General features: G+C 40.1%; 1 protein-coding gene across 14 annotated transcripts in view; it reads left to right on the forward strand.

Moving 5' to 3' along the window:
* LOC131459314 (serine/threonine-protein kinase BRSK2-like) overlaps positions 1-24,150 on the forward strand; it is a 91,740-nt gene that overhangs the window by 54,777 nt on the left and 12,813 nt on the right. For 5 of the 14 annotated variants that reach the window (XM_058628987.1, XM_058628989.1, XM_058628996.1 and 2 more), the window contains exons 3-14: positions 6,676-6,761; positions 7,873-8,013; positions 9,389-9,505; positions 11,207-11,240; positions 12,342-12,410; positions 14,029-14,175; positions 14,744-14,775; positions 15,530-15,694; positions 15,944-16,041; positions 17,569-17,722; positions 19,729-19,788; positions 22,683-22,743. In XM_058628987.1, coding sequence (XP_058484970.1) covers positions 6,676-6,761; positions 7,873-8,013; positions 9,389-9,505; positions 11,207-11,240; positions 12,342-12,410; positions 14,029-14,175; positions 14,744-14,775; positions 15,530-15,694; positions 15,944-16,041; positions 17,569-17,722; positions 19,729-19,788; positions 22,683-22,743 — 1,164 coding nt within the window. The remainder of the gene's footprint in view (positions 1-6,675; positions 6,762-7,872; positions 8,014-9,388; positions 9,506-11,206; positions 11,241-12,341; positions 12,411-14,028; positions 14,176-14,743; positions 14,776-15,529; positions 15,695-15,943; positions 16,042-17,568; positions 17,723-19,728; positions 19,789-22,682; positions 22,744-24,150) is intronic. The other 9 variants (XM_058628992.1, XM_058629001.1, XM_058628999.1 and 6 more) reach the window with 3 other exon arrangements.

Here is a 24,150-nt window from a genome sequence, read left to right on the forward strand (position 1 = left end):
TGTGTGTGTGTGTGTGTGTTTGTGCACGCGTGTGCGTGTGTGTTATCGGAGGGCGTGTGTGTGTGTGTATGTGTGCGTGTGATTAAATCCCTGTTTCCAGTGAGAAAGCAGCAGATCGTGTCTCTGAGCTCCATAGGTCAAACTCGATGCTCTCATGCCTGAACAGACTCATTTCATCTTCTCAACGAGTGACTGGTTGTGTTAATGGTGTCAATACTGACTCTACCCTGTTTGTGTGTGTGTGTGTGTGTGTGTGTGTGTGTGTGTGTGTGCGTGTGCGTGTGCGTACTTGTCTGTTGTAGACTTTGGAAACATACTTTGATTCCTATCTTCGTGAGGACATTTTGGTTGGTTCTTACAAATGTAAAATACTTTGTTTTAGGGTTAGGTTTACAAATGAGTTTAACTTAAGTCTAAGGTTAGAGTTTGGCATTTATTTTGATGTTAAATATTTGTGTTCGGCTCAATGGAATGCTTTAAACGGATGTGTGAGCTAAACATGCAACGAAAAAGTGTGTTTCTCTTGAAGACAGTATCTGTTGTATAAGAGGATTGGTTGTCGGTACTATGTGTGCTTTTCTTCAAGTAACAACAGCCGAGTTTAAATGTAACTTCTTTTAAAATCATATTTGCTTCTGATTTTGTGAAGGAGATGTCAAAGCCATGCACACCTTAGAATGCTCCTAAGGGCTAACTCATACTGTCCACGTCTGCAAGTCTACAACGTTCCTCTATGGTCTGCATGATGTAAATGTCATCATCTGCCAATGTATACACAGCCCGAAATGCGTTCTTTCTGTGAACACGGAAATTATGGAGAGGGCCTAAGGCTTGCCAAGTCCTGTGTTGTATCGACATCACCTTGTGCCAGCATTCTCATACTTCAAATATTAAAAGCACTGGTGCCAGATAGCTCACATGGTTGAGTTTGCACTTCACGGGGACAAAGGCCCCCTGCAGCAACACGGGTTTGATTCCACCTTTGCTGCAAGTGATCCGTGATGTCGCAACTTTCATCAAGCTGTCACTCTATTGAAAGCTGTTGTCACTGCTGCTGCCTCTTTGTGATATAGGGGGAATAGAGAAAACGACAGGTAAGTGAAGGAACACTGATTACAGTCCATCACAGAAGAAGAGCATCTGCCCTCCTACTATGATTTACCACTGACCTTAAAAAGCTCATGGCCACATCAGCCTGTGTGCAGACTTCATCTCACTTCTCATCTGATGTACAGTATATACATCAGATATATATATATATATATATATATATATATATATATATATATATATACATATATATATATATATATATATATATGTGTGTAAGGGGGACAACGGACAGACAGCAGCAGCAGGAAGAGTGGAAGAGATGAAATGCAGACGTCTGCTCTACTTTCCTATTCTGTTCTTACTCATTTCCTTATTTAACAATTTCCACCGACTTCTTTACACTTCTTGACTCTCCTTTCAGACCTGCTTTGTGTTTCTTCATGAAATTCCTGGTTGTTCTTCTTGCTCTCCCACTATGCCACAGCCACTTTTCCTTTTCGACGATGATTGGAGACCAGCCTGATCGGGGCTTTCCTTGCTCTCTGCCGCCCCTTCAGGATCGTCATAGCAACAGATGGCATTTTCATTACCAGACGGATGTTCCAATTTATCACCCCTCGTGCCTCTCAGCTCTGCATCGTGTTTCAATTAAATAGGGATTTGGAAGCAATGTGCTATTACTGGTGTCAATCCTCATAATTCATTAAGAACAGCTATCGTGCGTGGAGCTGCTGAGAGGAGGAGAGTGGTGCCATGAGTCAAGAGCTATGACATCAGCAGGTTGTGATTGTAACACCTGGCCCAGGATCCTCTCATTCCAAGAGTGTCATATACTGTCACTATATGTCACTTCCCTTGGTGTCACCTTCCAAACGTGGTACCGTGTGGGTTGGTGGCACATTTTGATGCTCAGAGTGTCAATCCACACTGAAACGTTGCTGTGAGCATCAAGAACTGACAAGGAAAATACTCCAATACTACAATTTATTATTGGTCGTGGAAATGCTGATGATATTTTAGTGGCACATGGTCGGATTTTAACCTTCAAATAATGATTTTTTTTTCTTTTTTTGATGGTACATCAACTCATAACAGGATGAATGGCCCCTGTCAAAGCCTGAGCAGGTCTGCATCACCTGTTTTAGCACTATTTAACTTCTGGTTTTGGGCCCATGCCTCAAAAGCAACTTCAACATTTTACTTTACGGCATGCTTCAGTCCCTCTGAGCATCTAAATGTGTACGTCAGAGTCAATTGAAAGCCCAGTGTGTCCCTTTCAGGAGTGTGACACAGCGGTGGTATATGGCGCTGCAGGATCAGAACAGTTTGGCAAATCTTAGTTCAATTAATAAGGCTCTCTCCCAGCCTTCTTACCACTTACATTTGATGTGTTTTAGTGTGATTAAATAATAAAAATGCTTTTTATATATATTATCTGACTTGCAGCCAGTAAAGTTTGGAAGTGGAAAGAATCATTTGGCTTTTCTGGGTTCCAGAAGTAAAAGTCACCTTCATTTCTCTCATAGACTGTGATAGTGACTCATAGTTGGAGCACTGCCGTGGCTTGAATCAGCACAAAACTCTCTCCCAGCTGAATCATCAGCATAAAAGATAAACGACTGTCTGGAGTGTCTTGACTTCTTAAAGTGCATTTGGGAAAAAAGTGCACTAAAATATGTCTCGGAAATGACCTCTGCAGAGTGACCTCCTTGTCTGCTATTGGGTTGACATGTCCACTTGGTTTCCACACGGATATTTTTCACCAGTCATCATCAAATGATTGACTTGTTACCAGCGGTTGTGAGCAACATACACAGTAAACTGCTCATATAATAAATGGTAGTCATTTGTTCTGAAATATGAGGTAAACGTAATGTATGAAGTACCATTCTTTGGCATCAACACTGGAGCAGCCTAAGAGTCACGCTGTAATTCATTTTTGCATCTTTCAAATGCGACAAACTCTTTTGTGAAACTAGGAGCAAGTGACTGAGACCATAAACTCTTCAAGAAAACGTTTTACTGACATTAAGGTAAGGTTCTTCAGGTGGTTTTTTTATAGACTTGCATAATAGGTGGCTTCACTTTCCAGATAAAGAGACCATTTTTAGTGAGTTGACCATAGCACGCATCCTCCAAAAACCTTAAGTATACTTTTTGCTGAAATATTATTTACATTTTGTAGACCAGGTATTTTATTCTTGACAGTGTTTTCTTGATGTGTGTGTGTGTGTGTGTGTGTGTGTGTGTGTGTGTGTGTGTGTGTGTGTGTGTGTGTGTGTGTGTGTGTGTGTGTGTGTGTGTGTGTGTGTGTGTGTGTGTGTGTGTGTGTGTGTGTGTGTGTGTGTGTGTGTGTGTGTGTGTGTGTGTGTGTGTGTGTGTGTGTGTTGGCTCCTTAGGACGTTTTGGGCCTCATTTGATGTGTGATAAGATAAGATGTGTAAAGGCATTAAGTCATTGTGGTTAAGGTTAGCTTTGGGCTGTGAATTATAAATGTTCTGCATATTTGCATAAGTGCAGATTAATTGCCGTAATTGGCACACACTTGGGATTAGCACATGGATGATGAGTGTGTGTGTCACTACCTGGAGAACGTGGCAATAAATGGCTGCACTCACCAGTTCACCAGCTGCTGGTTGTCGGTCATGACGTAGGGTGAGCATGGTGACATTTTGCCAATTTTTGTTATTTCCATATTTGTTAACACGGGTATAAAGAGCCTTTTATGGAGTCTAATGTGCAGCGTGTAAAATAAAAGAGTGGTAGAGCCATAAAGAATACCACCCACTTGATCTGACTGCCACTCCATCATTTACAAACTACCATTGAGGTTTGACATTGTTGGTCATTTCCAGAAAATATATGAGATTTTTGTTGCACTGAAGTTGCCAGTTGTCCATGACATATGTGACTACTCATTTCAGCCACAACACATTTGCTTCACGTAATGTATGAATGCAAACCCTGACTCTCCTTCTGTGTCATGTGTGACTACACAATGGAAGCATATGTGTTCATGCCTCTTTAAAGATGCTGAACGCAGCTGGAACTATTTCTGCTAGGTCAGCTCAACCGGGAGGATGAACCTGAGATAACTGAGGTGAGACGGAAGTGATGTTTTAGGGTGTTTAGGGTCGAGAAGTCACAGACTTACCTGCCCCACCCCCAGTCTCATCTTCACACCATCACACTTTTATTACTGCACGTTAAAAAGACACTAAATTGGTCATAATCGAGCTTAATGAATGGGAGCAGGGGGCTGAGCAGCCGTTTACCTCGTACATGTGTTTAATTAGCCTGTGCCATGATACACCGTGAGTGCATGGTTGTGTGAAGGTAATTGGATCTGATAGCAGGAGGATGGGCTGAATAATGACACCTGGGAATCCAAAAGTCTGCTGTCCTTAGCACTGATATTCTGTCCAAGCCAGAGGATAAATTATTTGCTAACAGACTCATTTAGGACGATATATTGAGTTTTTAAGAAATATAAATAGAATTTCATATATTATTGATACTGTTTATGTTGTGTTAAAATTACACTCTTTAACCTTCAGTGCCTATAACAGCAGTGCAGCCTATTTATTTATCATATTATTAGGTACACAATATGTTACAGACCATACATACACAGACAGTTATTTAAATTTGAGAAAACGTGTGAATAGTGATGGCCACACGGTTGGTTTAGTGGTTAGCATGGAGTTTGCATGTTGTCCATGTGTGTGTGTGTGGGTTTCTCCGGTTTCCTCCCACAGTCCAAAAACATGCAGAGGTTAATTGGACGCTCTCAATTGACCGTAGGTGTGAATGTGAGCGTGAATGGTTGTCAGTCTCTGTGTGGCCCTGAGATGACCTGTCCAGGGTCTGCCTTTCACACTATGTCAACTGGGATTGGCACCAGTGGTCCCGCGACTCTCATGAGGAGGATAAAGCAGTAGAAGATGAACTGAATGAATATGAATAGTGTTTGGTTTTCTGAACTGGGCAGGATACCTGCACTTACCTGCATTATTATTGAAATGCAAAGGGTTTATGCGTTTTTTGGCTGATATCGGAGCGATATCCGATATCGGTATTGGATATCAATATCGGATCGGTACATCCCTAGTCAATATCAGTAGGTTTGTGTTGACTGTGAAATCATCTTGGTATCTGGGCCATTATTAGTACTTTCGGACCCACTGAAGTACACTCTTTGAGCTCTGTAGTTCATCCTTGAGAACCTTAGTCATCTGAAGAAGAGAGGAATGAATGTTGGGAGAACATTCTGGTCTGGGAAACCACTGGGCCAAAGATGAAAGGAAATTCCTGTTTTATTTATTTGTCCCTAGCTGAGCTGTCCACTTCCCCTCAATACACCTTTTGAAATCTGAAACCTTTGATGGAATTTCAGTTTCATTTTCTGTTGTCCTCTGTTCCGCCATGTGGCCTCGTCACTCGGACTCGTCACTTCACCGCTCCAGGCCTGAGCATAACTCAGATTGTGTTTATCAGCAAACTGTCAGGTGAAGAGTCATGAGGGCCACAGGAGTGCTGATTGACAGATGACTGATAATGTGTGTGTGTTCCACAGCCGTGCTGAAATCTGAAATCAATACGCCATATCGACAGAGGATTACTTTGATTACCTGTAGTGTAGATCCCCCACCAAGTAAACACATGCTCATTGCTTCTATCAACAGACAAACATGGCGGACTCATCTGCCTTTTTCAACAAACTAGTATAGATTATTGATTAAAGTGGCAGCAGTAGTGGAAAAACAGGTGTTAACAATACTTGAGTGTCAGTATCTTGCTTCAGTCCAACACCAGAACAGTTCACTCTACAGTTCACACATGTTGAAAGACAATATTAATGTTATAAATGTAAAAATAGACAGTTTGCCTGTACTAGTTAAATTTGACATGTTCCGGCGGTGTTTGCAGTGAGGGAGGGGACATCACAGTTTGTGTCACGGTGTCTCTGTGTCAGTGTAATGTTGATATAATCAAACCATAATGTAATGTCATGATCAAAGCGTGCAGTGACTGAGGACACACTGTTCATTTCTTGTGTCTTTATTGTCTTAACTGGTCCAAGGATTCTTTAAACTGCAGACATGTTTTTTCGTCTCTCCTGGAGTAGGAGCTTAAGTGATATTTAAATCTGTTCATCTGATGTGTTCTTTATACATCATTCTTTATATCATCATATATTTCCTGCCTTTTTTTGTCCGGGGGCGACGGTAGATCAGTGGTACAGTGAGTCGTCTTTCAAATGGAAGGTTGTGGGTCCACATGCTGACACTCGACCCCATGTTGCTCCTGTCGGCTGTGCCCGGCAGCGTGTGAATGTGTATGAAAGATGACTTCTAGAAAATGTGTTCCACATAGATGTGAATGGGTGAGTAGCATCATTTGCAGCATCAACATTTCTACCTCAAAATAGCGTAAAAATCTTGTGGATAGATGGATGTTTTACAAATTGTAAATGTGCATAAAAGGTGTCAGATGGAAACACACCTAATGTCTGGTTGAATTTGAATTTTGTGCCAGATGTGTCATTTTCAGTGCCAAACACACATTTGTTATGTGAAGTGATGTCTTTGTGTAACGGTTTGTTTTTCTGTGTGTCTCCAGGTGGAGCGGGAGATAGCCATCCTCAAACTCATAGAACACCCCCACGTTTTAAAGCTGCACGATGTCTATGAAAATAAGAAATACCTGTAAGTATACACGCCATTGCCACTTGTTAAATGTTTAGTCTAGCCTAGTCTAGTCTAGTCTGCCCACAGACCAGGTCAGCTTGAGGCCTGGGATCAAACATATGCAGTGTGTCTGTGTTTTATCATTTATATTAATCTGTAGCTGTACTCCAGTGCCACAGTTTAACATGCTGTTCAATATTCAAGGCGCCACCGTCAAATGGAGCAGGAATTTGTTTTCTTAATGATGTGAGGACAGGGATGGATGGTCATCACGGATGCAAACAGTTTGCTGTGCAAAATTTCATGCTCACAAATCACATGCGAAGATGTTTCTAATTTAAATAGCTCTGACAGGTAAATGCTTCAGCAGATCCCGTAATCTGCTAATAAATCAAGGCCTTGGGTTTGCTGAGGGGGAGGGGCGGCTGCTCTCCATGCAGAGAATGACGAGGATCAGCAATGTCTCTGAGATAAATGAAGGGAGGAGATAGATAAAACATTTAAGCCACCGACACAGAAAATAACAGGGGCCTAGATTCACAGGGATTTACTGTACAATGTGCATTAATATTCTGTGGTAACTTCACCATGTTACAGCCAAATTCGTTGTAATTTATGACTCAATTATTTTATGCCTCTTTAATTCTGAAAAAAAAAGAAAAATTCTTTGCTGAATCTGCATCTGCTGGTTATTTGTTACTTATCTTAACCTCAGTTTTTTTTTTTTTTAATCCTGTCACTTTTTACTTACTACAGCTCATATATTAATTTTAACATTAAGTCCTGCAGCTCAGTGGAAACAGCTAAATCAAGTCTGGAGGTGCAAAGATGCCTCCAGACATGAGGCATCTTTGCATCTAAATGACGATTATAATGTAATAAAAATGTTAAGTTGTATATTTAAAAAAAAGACAACCATTAGACATTTTAAATGACACATGTAGGATGAAGGGATATTGATTAAATGTCACAAGATTGGGTGAATTTTCCTGATTTAAGCAAAGTTCACACAAGATTAAGGAATCTCTTGGCACTTGTTTGTGACCTTATTCTTTATTGTGATTCTCAGCATTGTTGCTGTAAGTGTCATATTTAAGGATTTGTGGCCTGTTTCCACCCTCCTGTGCAGATATCTTGTGTTAGAGCACGTGTCCGGAGGGGAGCTTTTTGACTACCTGGTGAAGAAGGGGCGGTTAACGCCGAAAGAGGCCAGAAAGTTCTTCAGACAAATTATCTCAGCGCTGGACTTCTGCCACAGCCACTCGATATGGTTTGTTTCACTTACTCCACTTCTGCCACCATCATCATTTTCATCAAACTTTAACATGAAACACATGTCACTGTGTACACAATTAGCAAAATAGTGGGAGAATGAAAGTGTGTGAACTTAGACACAACATACACACTCTCACTCATTGAGTGGACAACATACAGAGATCAACAAGCATTCACAATCACAACTATGGTCAATTTAGAGATTCCAATGAATCTCTGCATGTTTTTGTTCCGTGGGAAGAACCTGGAGTTCCCGGAGAAAACCCATGCACACTCCACAAAGAAAGGATTTGTGATCATACAGTCCGATTAATTTAAATTTCCTTACATGTATGTTCCAATTTAAAACATGTTTTTATTTACCTGGAGGACAGAACAATTTCTTTAGTGATACATTACTCTCTAATAGAACCTTAGTAAGGATTACCAGAACACCAGTGGATGTGAAAGACTATTTTATGGATAGTTACAACTCGCAATAAGCCCACTGTCAGGCTTTGTGAAGGGTTACTCAACACTAGTAGTTATTTGAATGAAGTGTGGTAAATAAGTGTAATATAAATGCAGTGGAATGCATCCAAATTCAATTTGCTTCAAAACTGTGTGATGAAGAGCAATCACACATCAAAGCAATGTCTGCCTCTGATTCTCAGCATTAGACATCACATGTTTGCCGTAGAAGCACTACATTTATTCTATGCTGTGCAATTCTTTATTTTTCTAGATAAAGATGCACAGCAGAGTTTGATTCCTTGACTTGCACCACATTAACACCTGGAGTGAATGACTGGATTATAAACTAGTGCACAGGACACATTACCATAGGTGTATTTGTCTTCAGTAACTAATTACCACATAAAACGTTGAACTGCTCATTGATGTGAAGCAAGAAATTAACTAGAATTTCTAGATAAAAGAGATCCGGATCTTACAGGAAATTCACAGTAAGTTTAGCTATCTTATACCCAGCACTTTATTTTAATAAATAGAAAAAAATGTTATGTAATGTCCTTCTCTTCACATGTCCTTCAAATGTCCTCATTCACCCAAAAAAATGAGGGTATTTATTTGATATAAAAGAGTAATTGTCTGACCCAAACAAACTTGTGGAAAATATTTTTTATCATGATGTAACCACTGATTTTGTTCAATAACATGTTCTTGCCCTATTACCCAACACTTAAATGATAATTGGTAAATAATGAACGCATACATGAAAAAAGCTCAAGTAAAAACAACCACACATGGAAGTAAAACAAAACAGGACACTTGGTGAATTAGAGTTGTGAAAAACAAGCGGCTGATGACAGATAAAGACATTTACCGATTCATTGGTTTTCTTCTGTGTTTTTGTCCCTGTCGTCTTCCAGCCACAGAGATTTGAAGCCAGAGAACTTGTTGTTAGATGAGAAGAACAACATCAGGATAGCTGACTTTGGCATGGCGTCTCTGCAGGTCGGGGACAATCTGCTGGAGACCAGCTGTGGGTGAGTTCTTCATGTCATCAACTCACAAGTCCCAGAAAGTAAATCTCAGGTATTTGTATTCAAGTAGAGCATCCTCTCTTTTTTTAATCTGTTCCAAGTAAAAGAAAAAATGCAAAGTCATTCATTACATCTTTAAATCCTTCACTTGGCCAATAAGAGAGTTGATGCCATGCACTGCTGAGAAAGTCCCTATATCCCTATATAAATACACATATATATATATATATGTATGTATATATATATATATATATATATATATGTGTATATATATATATATATATATATATATATATATATATATATATATATATATAAAGAAACAATTTCAAACTTCACAATTTACTGAAGTTGAACAAACACTGTAAAACATGAGGGTGTTGCCATTGCAGTGACTTGTGTGAACTTGGTGTAATGTCAATAGTGGGACCAGTACCAGTAATAAATGCTGAGGGATTTCCACAAGTACATAACTGATCAGCGCAAAGAGCAGAGCTATGTCCACATCAGTTATTCACCCACACTTCAGAGAGCCAGACAGTTTTTATGAAGAACCACTGATGGATCCCACAAATACACAAATATCTTGCATGAATAACTAGTCAAATGACTCTTCCCCCTCATATGAAGTTAATGGAATTTATTAAATGTCATTCGCCGGCAACTCACGTACAAGTCGCCTCTAGCAGCGAGGAAGAAATTTAGCTGTTTTCTAATGAGATTGTAGTTAATGAATTTTGACATGACTGTATGTGAGTAGTTCAAGTCGACTAGTTTTGCACACATTAGTATAATTAAGTATGATGTTGGCAGTGATGGAGTGTGTGTTTACAGTGGGAAACGCCGTTAGGAGACGTCTTGCTTTCTGCGCTGCTGGTTTTGACAGTTCCACACTAGTGTTGCCGCTGCCGCATGTGATTGTTTTATTATAGATCTTATACATTTGTTAACTTTATGGCTCCGGTTGTGACCCATAACTGATTTCAATTTAACATCAAGCCTCCTTTACTTCTTCATTACGTCTGTTTGTTTAGATGAACTGCATTTAACCTAAGTTGACAGGCAGCAATAAAGTATCACTGATTTATGTTAACTAAAATCAATAATGCGCACAATGAAGAAATCTGATTATAATCTTGTGTTTTGATAATATCGTGTCGTACTGTCGGTTAAGCATTATATTGGTCCATTTCTGCAAGAACACTGTTTTCACATTACAGCTAATTTAACTATTGCACTTAAAATAATAAATACTAAAGTGAAAATGTATATTGTACATTTAAATATAATAATAGAATATAGTGAATAACTGTACTACTTCATCCACCATATTAAATGTTGAGTCACAAAGTGCTGCATGCTGTCATGTGTTACCCAACAGGATGAGCCAATATCACTCAGGAGTTTGGATTGAGGCTATTTTGTATGATGTAATCGTCCCTTAGGTTAATAAATGAAAAGAAAACCAACATAACCACACTGGTTTTCATTTTCTTTACAATTTCTTTCTTTATTTCATTATTTGTCAGGGTTTACACAAACATTTTTGACCAGTGTGTCACCTGGACTGTTGCTCTGCATAATGGCCATAGCTGTTGGGGATGTTCTCAGTGTGTGTGTGTGTGTGTGTGTGTGTGTGTGTGTGTGCACGTGATTGTGTTGTGTGTCCTTCCCAGTGTAACCACCTCTTTTCCTCTTATACAGATCCCCACACTACGCCTGCCCAGAGGTCATCAGAGTAAGTGCTCCAGCTCTCTGTCCCTGTCTCTCTGTCCTCTCTTTCATACAGTAACATCACACCATAATGGCTCTTTTATCAGGGCTCCATCATCACTGCTTTTATGTTTCCCCTCCGCACTGCACCCATGCTTCATTCTGCCTTAAAAATAAGAAGTAGTTCTGTGATTTTGCCATGTCTGTTTTTATTCTTGTGGTCATCAGCGAAAAACGAAATGACATCTTGCATTTTGTAGTCCATGCATTAGAGTACTGCTGTATGTCTGTACTGCAGGGAGATTGGGTTGCTAGAGCCATTACAGTGCGAGGTGACATACAGTGTCTCAGTTGCCAAATAATTACAAGGCCAATTAACCTAATGTGGTTTAGTTGGACTCGAGAATACACAACAAACCTGTCTCAGACCAGAACAGAAACCCTTTTGCTTGTGGTTGTGGTGGTGGTGTTAACCACTGCACCACCATATCCTCCATATACCTTTTTACCCATTAGCCAGTGCCTATTCATTTTAACTATGTTCTCCTTTTAAATGAACACAAGAAGAGTTTCACTCTGCACATTTGTTTAGTCTGTATTTTGTACAGACTTGATTTGGCTTATTTGACATTTTGTAACTCACGGCAAAAAGCAGCGATACAAAAAAAAAGAAGCTGTGTCTTTAAACCAGCAGCAGTTCTTCTTCCTTCACCTGCTCACAGGCTCATTTGTTCACACTGAGCATCTTGTTGTACTGTGGATTTAGTCTGTCAGTCTTCTGTCTCATCATAGACCAGGTCTCTATGTGGATCAGAGGTTCTGATTGGTCAAATTTCAAACTAGATGTTTAATGGCGCTGTAAAGAGTAGTTAAATATGCCAGGAAGACCTGGCTAGTTGCAACAAAACTACAAAATAAAATTCAATAATAATTCCACAGTACGATTTACAATCAAACGTGTCAAATCAAAAATGCTGATGTTTCACTGTTGGAACATCAGCGTCATGTATGGGTGCATCGTTTTCATATCAGGAAGATTTGCAGTTTATGTGCATGCAGTGTGCACATGCATAATAATAATAACAATAATAATAATGTCTCATCTGTGTTCGACTGTCTGCACCAGGGGGAGAAGTATGACGGGAGGAAAGCAGACGCGTGGAGCTGTGGAGTCATCCTGTTTGCACTTTTAGTGGTGAGTAATATCTGCAGAGAATTAAGTGACCTTGTTCCTGAAAGTGGAAAAAAAAAGTGGTTTTATGCTTTTCAAATGAATTACGCAGGATGGTTGGTGTCCAAATGTGTGTTTTTGTAAGCTGATCAAGTGGACGTGGTTTATTTTGGGAATTTGACTGAAATTGGTTTTCCTCAAGTATTCAAGCTGACTTGTAAGAGTTATTAGAGGTGCTCTAGTTTAATCCACATTTGACATTTTCAATAATTCAAACTGTGATCCTTCATCACAAGGCATACAGTACTGGTATTTTTGTCTTTACTGAAGGTGAGACAGGAAACAGAAAACAATCCAGGGTCAACTTGTTTGTACATGTACAGACAGACAGTTGTGTTATTTATTATAACTCAGCAGAGGTTGGTCATAAGTTTTAATCAGGTGACAAACAAAGAATTTGATCCTCAAAAAACATTTGATAAATCTAACACCCACATTTCTGACTTCACAGTAAGCAGATTATCCTGAAAATTAAAATAACTATTAATTAATTAATAAATAAAGAAAAGTTCATATTACGTGATTAAAGTCATGATTTTATCTTAATGAACTCCATAATTCTGCAAGCACACTTCATATGTTGTGTCATTTTAGATGAGGAATATCAGTAGATCAGCCCATCACCTGTGTTAAATGTCTTACTAAGTCGATTAGTGTCACATTTATATATTTCATAGGTTTTACTGAAATAATAATCATGAGTTTGTTTCTGATTCAATTGCAACGTTATTCTCAAAACATTGGATTTTTATGCATGGCTCTATAGTTGTAAGGAGATTTATTTTGAGTGTTTTTTGTCATGTGTCGTGAGATAAAGCAGTACATAAATTGTTTGTATTTCTCTCTTATATTCTCAGGCATTCCCCGCTGAAATATTAGAATGACAGGTTTATGGAGTGTATGAGATATAGAGTTGCGTTAGTCTGTCACACTATCACACGTATTGTTTTCCTAGCAGCCGCTTTATAATGTGACAGTGACAAGTGAGTTGTTTTACTGTGCACATGCATGCATGTTGCTCTCTTGATTGGACGATGCAAGACAAATCATGCCACTTATGTCATTTTGATTTTAATTGTAAATGTCGTCTCGCTGCAGCCTGCACACTCTTAGTGAGAAAAGACCCGTATCAGTCATCGTGTCATTGAGCGGCCTCCACAGCTGGAGAGCAGGGGCCGACACCTCCATCATCAGGGCCTCAGTTGACTGATTCTCTTACTGTGATAGTGACTGGCTCTTTGTCAAAGTCTACATTATCTCTCAGTGAACATCTGACAGGTCATTTACATGGCAACAGGACGTCAGTGCTGCATCATATGAGCCAATGAAGGGGCAGTTTCATGTCTGCGTCATGTTTTAAATGTCGCAGTGGGGGGAGTTTGGAAGCACTGACCAACACCTATATTCATCATCTACACAAAAAAAACTAAACATTGACATGAAAGCATGAAATATGACTGTATTTATCAAGAAAATGAAGGATTATGCACGAAATGAAGCTTAAAACACGGAAATAAACGTGACTTTCTTTCTCGTCTTTAAGAAAAAGTATTTTGATGCCATGTGTCCTCTTGTTTTCCAGGGCGCCCTGCCGTTTGATGACGACAACTTGAGGAATCTTCTGGAGAAGGTGAAGCTGGGCGTTTTCCACATGCCTCACTTCATTCCTCCAGACTGTCAGAACCTACTGCGTGGCATGATTGAAGTGGATGCCAGTAAGAGGCTCACGGTAAGCTATTGCACACACTCCACACCAAAAAGTCACCGCCGCTGGGCTTGGCTGTAGAGCAGGAGAGAGCTGATGTCTTCCCTCCGGAGACTCGAGTTCACTTTGCATTTCCGTAGTCTGGCGCTGTTGTGTGACGGCTGGCTCGGGATAAATTTAGCAGTTGGTTCTGCAGCTTCTGTGCACTGCATAAAACTATTTCATCTCAGGGCAAGCGTTTGTTTTGGCCTAGAATAGAAATGTAACAAAAATAACACAGGGCTGATGAGATAATGTGCTTTCACTTCTGTGTTGTCGCAGGTTATATATTTGGCAATACTCCTCTGCTAACAAACCTTAAAACCAGATTTCCTGTTTAATCATTCACATCATTGTGAAGCAATGTTTACACCATTACACCAAGTTAGCTGTGAAGTGTGACTTTTCTACCATTAAAGCCATTAAAGTGTTTTTGTAAGATAAGATAAGATAAATGTGGTACGATAAATAGACAGTTATTGCTGATGAAAGCGTATGGTACAATATTACACATGTAAGTAACATACTTTATTCCTGTAATTTCCCTTCACAGTTAGAGCAGATCCAGAAGCACACGTGGTACCTGTAAGTATATCCGCCCACTTTCCCAGCCACCCCTGCTGCTGTCTGTGTGAATATACACACCTTAAAGTGAGCTGATATAAGAATGAAAAATAAAAGCAGCAAATGGAAAGCTCTCAGGGAAGAAGTAGGTGCATTAGTCCTGAGAGAGAGAAGACCGATCAATCATTAGGACAGTTCATCATCTCTAGTGCATTTATTATTTCTGGCTTTATGAAAATTCCTTCCCTGAATTCCTTTAATGACATAAAACTAAACTCAGTATTCAACCCAAATTGATATCAGGCCTTTTATCTAAATGTAGCATGTCACTCAGCGCCGTCTACTAGCAAACATCCAGTTTACTGCACTTCACGTCGTGTTTTGTGATTGATTTGCATTGGTTCTGCCATTACTCATGTCACTGAGCCGACTCAAGTAATAACTGAGATCTGGGAACTTGGAAAGCAAAAGGGTGAATAAACATGAGCCGTCAGACGATTATACTGGTTCAAATGTGCTCATTAACAACTGCATTTATATGCAGTGTCAAGCAGTGTAAGTGTGGACAAGTACTCGAATGCAGGAGCCAAAAAAACGACAACAAAATATGGACTCCACGGCAACACACAGTCTCACTCTCTGCTTAATGCAATGGTGTTCCTCTATATATATTTGCGTATTATAAAAGTAATATTAGGTTCCTGACGTCACTTCAAACACTCTTGTGACGCAACCTCTAATGTCTTGTCAGTCATTTGTCTGTGTTGTGTTGCAGAGCCGGAAAAAACGAGCCCGAACCTGAGCAGCCAGTCCCGAGGAAGGTGGCCATCAGGATGCTGGCTTCAGTCGAGGAGATTGACCCTGATGTCCTGGAGAGCATGCACTCCCTGGGCTGCTTCAGAGACAAGGACAAACTGACCAAAGACCTGCTGACCGAGGAGTGAGTGAGGAGGAGGAGGAGCAGGGGGAGGGAGGGCAAGGGAGTAAAGAAGTGATAAAACCACCAGAGGAAACAGAATAAAGCCAGAGGGACAGGGAATGAAGGAGCAGACGTAGGGGTAGAGAGATTGTCAGTTTGATGAATTTTTCCATTTAAAATGTCTTGTGATGATGGAGCATCGTATTGTCCCGCTCTTAACCAATGAACACTCAGGTGATTGTGAACTCTCCGGCTGTCTCATTTCCTCAGTGACAACCAGGAAAAGATGATCTACTTCCTTCTGCTGGATCGTAAGGAGAGATATCCCAGCCATGAGGACCAGAACCTGCCTCCACGAAGTGAGATCGGTAGGTGCAAGTCCAGGGTGACGCAGGTTGTTGTAGTGGTTAGCACTCTTGCCTTTGCAGCAAGAAGACCCGGGTGCGCAACCCGGTTGGTTGGTTTTCTACATGGAGTTTTCACATATGTGTGGGTTTTCTCCAGATTCTCCGGTTTCCTCCCACAGTCCAAAAACATACAGATCTGGGTGTTATGCAAATTGGACACTCTAAATTGACCATGCGAGTGGATGGTTGTTGTCTCTATGTGACCCTGTGATGGACTGGCGACCTTTCGACCCTATGTCGGGGGGGGGGGGGGAAATAAGGGTGTTGAAAGTGAATGAACGAAGGTCAAAGTCCAGCTGAACTCCAGAAAATACACTTAGCTCATACTGTATTTGTACCCTCTAAAATTAACATAAAGAAATATACATTTTGACCTTTGTTTATTTCACCTGAAAATATGAGGATACATTTTTGTTCTTGTTAAATCTGTATTACATTCAGCATCGATGTTGGAAGGGTTACTCTTAAAGTGAACCTCACTACTGAAGTGACATTTGCAAGGTACTTAAGTTAAGTGAAGTAGGCTGATCCCAGTGCTGGTGATGTTTAGTTTGGCAACAAGAATGAAAACTTAATCTTTCCCACAGTGTTATGATAGAAAGTTAGTAGATGAGATGTTGTAGTAGAGGTTCTGCTTTCCCACATGGTTGAAAAACTCAGTTACTCAAACCCCCAGTAATGTGAAGTGTGAGAGTCTGTTTCAGTTCTCTTTTACAGCTAGTAAGGGCAAATCCCAGATAGGATAGGATAGGATAGGAGTGAATGAATCAACGAATCAACGAAAGTGATTGAGTCACTAATATTAGCAATATTAGCTGTTATTGGTAATATAATACTACATTTCCTGTTTGAGTTTTTCTCCAAGAAGAAATAAGCCAAGGACTTCACATTAAGAGGAACTCACAGCTGAGTTAGTAGACTTGATACTTTCTTTAAGAGCAACTTAACCACAGTTGAAAATCGATCACCCTCTGACCTCTGACAGTTGAAGTGTTCATGTTGCTGCAGTGTTGTGTAAGTGTTTGGCCTCGGGGTGAAGTGAAGACAACCTGACATCACCGCCAGGTGAAGCAGTGAGCGCAGAAATGAGCGAGGAAACAAACATCAGGGGGTTCTCGTCTCTCTGGCAAACATAATGCCAGTTCTATATTAATATTACATTTTTTTTTCCCATCCTGCACCTTTCAAACACTGCACACAAGTTTTAATAGATTACAGAGAGCACACAGTGAGTACCTCCGGGAGCCTGGGATTGTGGAGAATTCCCACCAAATACACTGAGCTAAGCCACTCGGCTCACAGCAGAGTTCTTTACTTTCCACTGATTGATTATGTTTTTCAGTATGTTATTTATTTCCCCTTCTGAAGTATTGAAGTATTGAAATATACAGGTTTGGGTGAACTTATTGTATATAAATAAATAAGGTAAGATGTTTGATTATTCCTTGTTTGACTTTTGATTCCTGACCTTCGTCTGAACTTGCTCAGCAGACCCTCCCAGGAAGCGAGTGGACTCTCCCATGCTGAGTCGTCATGGCAAACGGAGACCGGAGAGGAAGTCCATGGAGGTGCTGAGCGTCACAGAGGGAGGGTCTCCTGTACCGGTACGGCGGGCCATCGACATGGCAACCCACGGACAGAGGTAAGAGATGAGAATCTGCATGCGTGTTCTCCAGCATGGACAAAACATGTCTGATACACGTAAGTCAGTCTTTTGTTCAAAGTGTATTTGATCGCTGTTGTTGTCAGTTATGATAAACAACGTGTTTAAATGCAGTTGAGAAAAGTGGGGAGAGGAGCTACAGCTCAGCAGCACTTCATTTAAGTTGGCTCGGTCCTTTCTCCTCAGATTTATGTCACCTATGCCGTCTGTTTGCCCTCACTACAACCTTCCCTCAGTTATCCACACTTCAATTTGGCCTAAGCTGTAAATCCTTACTGTCCTTACTGAGCTGCAGTTAAATACATGACACGCCTTTCTCACTGTGTTGGCCCCGGTTGTACAGTGAAAACCTGACAAAATAAGACAGACGAAAACTCTGCCGGAGACTCATGCCACACGCTGCGCTCTGCTGTAAAATCAAATCAGTTGATGAAATGCATGACTCTCAGGTTTGTGCGTCGTGTGTGTAACGTGTGCATGGAGCATGCGGTCAAAGAGGTCATAAAGCATCCCAGTGTAAGAGGCTCTGAATCTGAAATGTGTTTGGTGCATAAATGAACTGCAGAGGTTTGTACGCAGACTCTTTGTCCCACAAAAGTGCATTTGAAGTTCTTGTAAAGATGCAAACTCAAGAGCTGGACGCATTGTGCTCTATAAAAAACAGGTAATGCATGTAATCAATAAAGGAGAATGAAGGCCAACCTTTGAAAAAAAGTGTTAAAATGTTCTTTCTATACACCCATAACACTGACACATAAAAAAAAAGCTTATTTTGTTATTGGACATTTTTACTGAAATTCATGGACTTTGTGTTGCAGCTGCAGTTATTCTAGTTCTGAACTAATACATTTACAATAGATCAAAAATGTATTCAAACCACTGGGATTAAAGTTGCACCACAGCAAAGTGAAGCACATTTTTCTTTATGAAGAGTAATGATGTGTGGCAATGCTGTACAAATGAAATCAAAAAAATAAGACTAAACTGAATAAAACATAATGAAGAAAGGGTTACATTACACGACATAGAAATCAGACGATAAAAAGTCAAACCTGAGCCTTTGCAGAATCCGCAGTGACTTTTGGATTGCATTACTTCCTTAGCCAGAAAACAAGACAAGTATCCATTAGCCCCTGTAATCCCACAATTTGCAAACTCATGACAGAGGTTCAGTAATCTGAATTGAGTGTTGTTTTCATTATGTTTTATTTTATCATCGTATTTTTCTTCGAATTTAAGCGAACAAGTTGGTTGTTGATCACAGGGATTTTTTTTACAAAAACCAGAGGCTCAGTCAGATCCAGTTTTACTAGAGATGTTTATTTTGACGTCCACATTCGAGCACTGCTCATTCACTTCAAAGCGTGTCATGTGATGTTGAACGGCATTGTGCTGTCTCTGCTTGCGTTGTGTGGCAGTAGAAGTTGAGAAAAGGTCCACCAGTTGTCGCCAGCCAGTCAAACAAGATGAGGAATGAAGCATTTTGAATGTGTTCAAGCTCCAACTTGTCCTCTGACCTTCTTCTTTTCCACAGCAGTGGGACTGTGAGTCGTCCCTCAATGTACTCGGAGAAAAAAACTTTAGAAAATAATTCAAACAGATACTGCACCTTTTCTACCAGCATGCATTAAACTTCGAGTGAAATATGGAAAAAAAGGCATCTTTGACTCTGCTGGAGTTATGTGACATTGCTCTCTCATCTTGTTTTTGGTCTCTTCACTGATAAGTGAATTCAAATTAGCGGTGAAATGATTATAAAATGTCCCACTGACTCAAGCATGACCCATGAATGTGCTGTTTGTCGTCAGACTTCTATATCCTTGCATGTGTACAGCCTTGTGTTCCTCTTTGTTTCATGGTGATCGGTTTTGTTTTACAGTGCTGTTTGATTTTGAGTTCATTAGTGACTGCTGCATGCTGTGTATTAGGATTCCCCTTATGTGACTCCGTTTCTGTCTCTTGATTTTCTGTCTGCCCCTTTTTAGCAAATCTGTTTTCAGTAAAAGCTTGGATATCACAAACGCTAACTGCAGCAAGGAAGAAAGGTATTGGTTTGCTCCGTTCATCTTATTTCTCAGTTTGTTCGTAGACTCATTTCCATTTTGTTCCTTTGCTGTTTTTATCCATTACCTTTTGTCTTGTTTTTGCTGTAGCATGTTACTTCCTAAAATGTCCCCCGTCCATTAGTGGTAACTTCTAGGTTTTCTTAACAAAAATGGAAAATATATATAATTAAGGACAAAGAAAGCAAGACTCTAATTTTATCTAGGAGTCTCACATCTCCTTTACACCTTGTTTTAAAATATGATCCGACCCAGATATGTTTAACATATAACATAATCTTCCCTCTGTGTTTTCACATGGTGTTTTAAGTATATGAAAAGGTCTTTTTTTTATGAATTTCTCTGATTCAGGGTATTGAGCTTTCATATTGCTTGTCCACAAATATCAGTTTCAGACTCTCCGACTCAGAGAACCATGACTTTTGTGGCAGAATAGTGACATGCAGGCTGGAAACCAGATCTATTGGGAGGACTGACTTTACTTAAATTGAGAAACACCAGAAAGAGGAAAGAGCATCTGATTCTGGTCAGATTTATATTCTCATGTGGTTTAAAATTATCCAGAAATAATCAGATTCTGACTGTGGTTCATACCGAGAACAGAACAATATCAGACTTCTGTCTCTGATGTCTTTAGATCATTTGTTCTCCTTCCCTGTATCCCATCTTCATTCGCACTCTGTGTGTTTGTATTTGTGTCTTTTAATATTTGTTTGTACTTTGCCAGTCTTGTGTTTTCTCTGTAAAGCATGGGGAGGGGTAACTTTCACCTTCTCTGCCGTCTCCAGTCTCCCTTGTGTGGCTGACCTTGCACAGTTTGTTGCTGTATGTGCAGCCTGGATTGAGATTAGCATAAATTAATTGGCAGGAACGCAGATGGAGCACAAACAGGAGATGGAAATAAGGCTCCCCCTACCACCCAATAGCCCTTTATTTCCCTCATCATCTAATTGGGGAGATCCGTAAAGTGACGCTCCCTCTCCAAAACGCATCACTACTGATGAGCCAAGAAGTAATTTATAGTTTTAAGAGATGAGCCAGCACCAGCATTCTGAACATAGACAGGATGGGTGTCACATTTAACAAGTTACATGTTAATGACTGCTTGTTTCTGAAGTGAGTGATAGTGGTTCGTCTCCATCTTTAATCCAATGTTCTTGCTCTTTGTCAGTTTACACCATGAGTATTATCATCACACATCGTCACAGAAAAAGCAGATCAAAAATTATGTTTTATAAAACCAAAAACAGTTTATCTCTTGTATTCTCTATCATTAACACACCAGTTTTCCATTGCATACACCTGATGATTTTTGCATCTTAACTCATACCAAATAAAATATGGTAACACGTTACAGTAAGAGTACATGACTTATGCCTTCATGCATGATAAAACCATGAATTACCTGATGAGCTATCAGTATTAATGTATTTCTTGTCTGACTGCATGATGCTACATGGCATTCATTTACTTAATTTATTGAATGCATTAACTAAGGTATTGGAATCATCATGACTTATGAGTTATTAATGATGTTCATGATGACTTAATAGGCAAATCTGTAGCCGATCTGCTGAATCCCTAGTCTCATAATCATGATTAATTCAGCATTACTTCTTCATGGCGTCATCAATAAAGCTGGGCTCTGATTTATCTTTAACACTTACAAAGAACACATGATCATTGCTGGTATGGTTGTACAATCTCATGTTCTTCAGGTCAAAGTGTGTCAGTGTGTTCTTTATTTAACCGTAATTGTTTTTGTAAAATCTCATACTGCAGTTCTCAATTATTTTGTCAGAAAAGAAAAAAGTGCTAATGGATTTTGCCGTGGATGTTTGGCTGCTTGCGCTTATGTGTGTGGCTGAGTATGTGTCCGTGCATTTCACAATGCTGCTGACACAGCCGATCTATTTATAGAGTTTCAACCCAGAATACTCCTTATGTCTGAGTGTTAGGGAAAGTAGACAGGCCAAGTGAGCAGATTTTTGTAACACGACTCTCACAGCCACACACAAGATGCAAAACGTCACGGTCCACAAACTGCAAAGACGAAGTGCTAAAACAAGGCCTGGAGCAGTCTTAACAGCATATTCCTCTGTGTGCGTTGTGTTTCTTGGTCCAAAATTAACTGACACTTGAAATTACATTTCATTTCAAAGCTACTCTGGGTCACAATGCATTGTAGTTTGGACATTCAGAGGATGAATCTTTCTTGGCATCACCATAAAACAAATATCAGATGAAATATGAGGCAAGAAATAATAAATAATAAGATGCCAATGAACTGGTATCATCATGCCTGTGCTATACCTCTGTATTTCACGTTAAATAGGAGAATGTCAGGGCCACACGGGTGCTTAGTGGCTAGCACTGTTGCCTCACAGCAAGAAGATCAGCGGTACAAATCCTGGTTCGACCTGGGGCTTTTCTCTTTTTTTTTTCTTTAATCTTCTTCCCAAAAACTTGCAGAGGTTAATAAGACACTCTAAATTGACCATAGGTGTGAGAGTGAATGGTCGTTCATCTCTAAATGTTTGCCTTACAATGGACGGGCGACCTGTCCTGGTTGTACCTCATCTTTTGCTCAATGTCAGCTGGGATTGGCTCCAGCGTCCTGCGAACATCATGTGAAGGATAAAGCAGAAGAGAATGAGTGAGGGAAGAGTGTATCAGTAACACAGAGTTAAGGAAGCAGGAATAAAACCAATGGGCTCAGAGTGAAGTTCAGATTGTTCACAGGATTTGTTTTTCAGTGTTTCTGTGTACAGGTGGCATGTGCTGTCGAGCTCTGCAGTGTGGTTGTGTGTTTATGTGATCCAGTGAACGGTTCGGCTTCTGGATATTGATCTGTGTGTGTGTGTCTATGTGTGTAGATCGCGATCGATCAGCGGAGCATCCTCAGGTCTGTCCACCAGTCCTCTCAGCAGTCCCAGGGTAAGTGTCCGTTCCTTCCACGCACTGATCGGTTTCCCACAATACACTTCACTGGCTGGCTCTGCTGGTATGTTGTCACGCTCACACATCAAATACCCTTCACTTCAGCCAATCATCAGCAGCTCATACACACCACTGTGGACTTCATCCAGAGCTGATGTGAGGCACAGTTGAGCCTCTGATTGATCAAGCCATGGTCTGTAAAGAAAAATAGATGTTAAAGACAAGCACACTGTAATTCACAGAATATATTGTTTATATTTCTCAATACACAGGTGTGTGATATGTAAATAATAAGAAATAAAGATTTCCCTCTGATTTCTGATGATATTCAGAAGAAGGCGTCATTATATTGACTCCTAAATGATGAAGATATAAGAGCTGAGTTGAACTGTCAGCTGCTGTTCTCCTATCAAGGTTGTAGTCTGACCTCAGGTGTAGGCCTTTAATTCTGGCTGCACTGTACATCACAGAGCTTTTAGATGAAGTGGGCCTGGATCCGTCGGAGGCCAAACACCGAACCCTAGATGAGATCCGGTGATTTAATGTCCACAGAGAGCAGATTCACACACAGCGGCAGGTTAGCTGAAGAAGCAGTCCATCACTCTGTGAGAAAGTGCTTGTGCTGCTGCAGAGGCGAAACACACAGGTTCAGTGTGCAAATCAACCTGCAGCTGCTGTAGCCATCATGCAGAGTGCTTCTGTTGTAGTTAGGCTGTGCGCTTTTTCCGCTAAGAAAGGACGCTGACTGCTTTTATTTTCACACATTATACAATTCTGCGTATCAGAGAATTCCTGTGAATGGTTTGCTGCTCACAGTTCCTCAAAACTGTTCTGAGAATAGACTGACAGGTTGCTGTTTCAACTGTGATCTGCTCATTCATTCCGCATTCATACAGCATTGTGCACCAGCACTATGCATGCACTCTGGAGGGCAAAGCTAAATCTGTTAGCTTTTTAGCTGTTTCACTCACTGGTAAAATAGGGATGCATCGATGTGCTGGACAGTAACACATGTACATTGTGTCAAATAAATAAATTCAATTAGAAGTGAAATGAAGTGCAACATATTGTCCTCTAACATGTCCAATTATAAAAAAAATACCTAGATTAAGATCAGACTTTTGATGCTGCATGATGATCTTTATATCTTGTATTTTTATATGTAATTCAGGATGTCAGTTGTCATTAAAGGTTGAAACATAGCAACAATGTGAAAAAAGATAGATCTTGAGTTAAAGAAGGGTGTAACAAAAACATCACATACTTGATGTTTTGACTTTTCATAAAATAAAAGTTTTAAGACAAAAACAATGAAAACATTGTATTTTTTTTACTTTTTGCTAAAGTGCAATAAAAACCCATCAAACAATCAGATATCAGAATCAATGAGTTGTAGTCTCGGTG

The sequence above is a fragment of the Solea solea genome, chromosome 5 (genome assembly GCF_958295425.1).
Source record: "Solea solea chromosome 5, fSolSol10.1, whole genome shotgun sequence".
NCBI lineage: Eukaryota > Metazoa > Chordata > Actinopteri > Pleuronectiformes > Soleidae > Solea > Solea solea.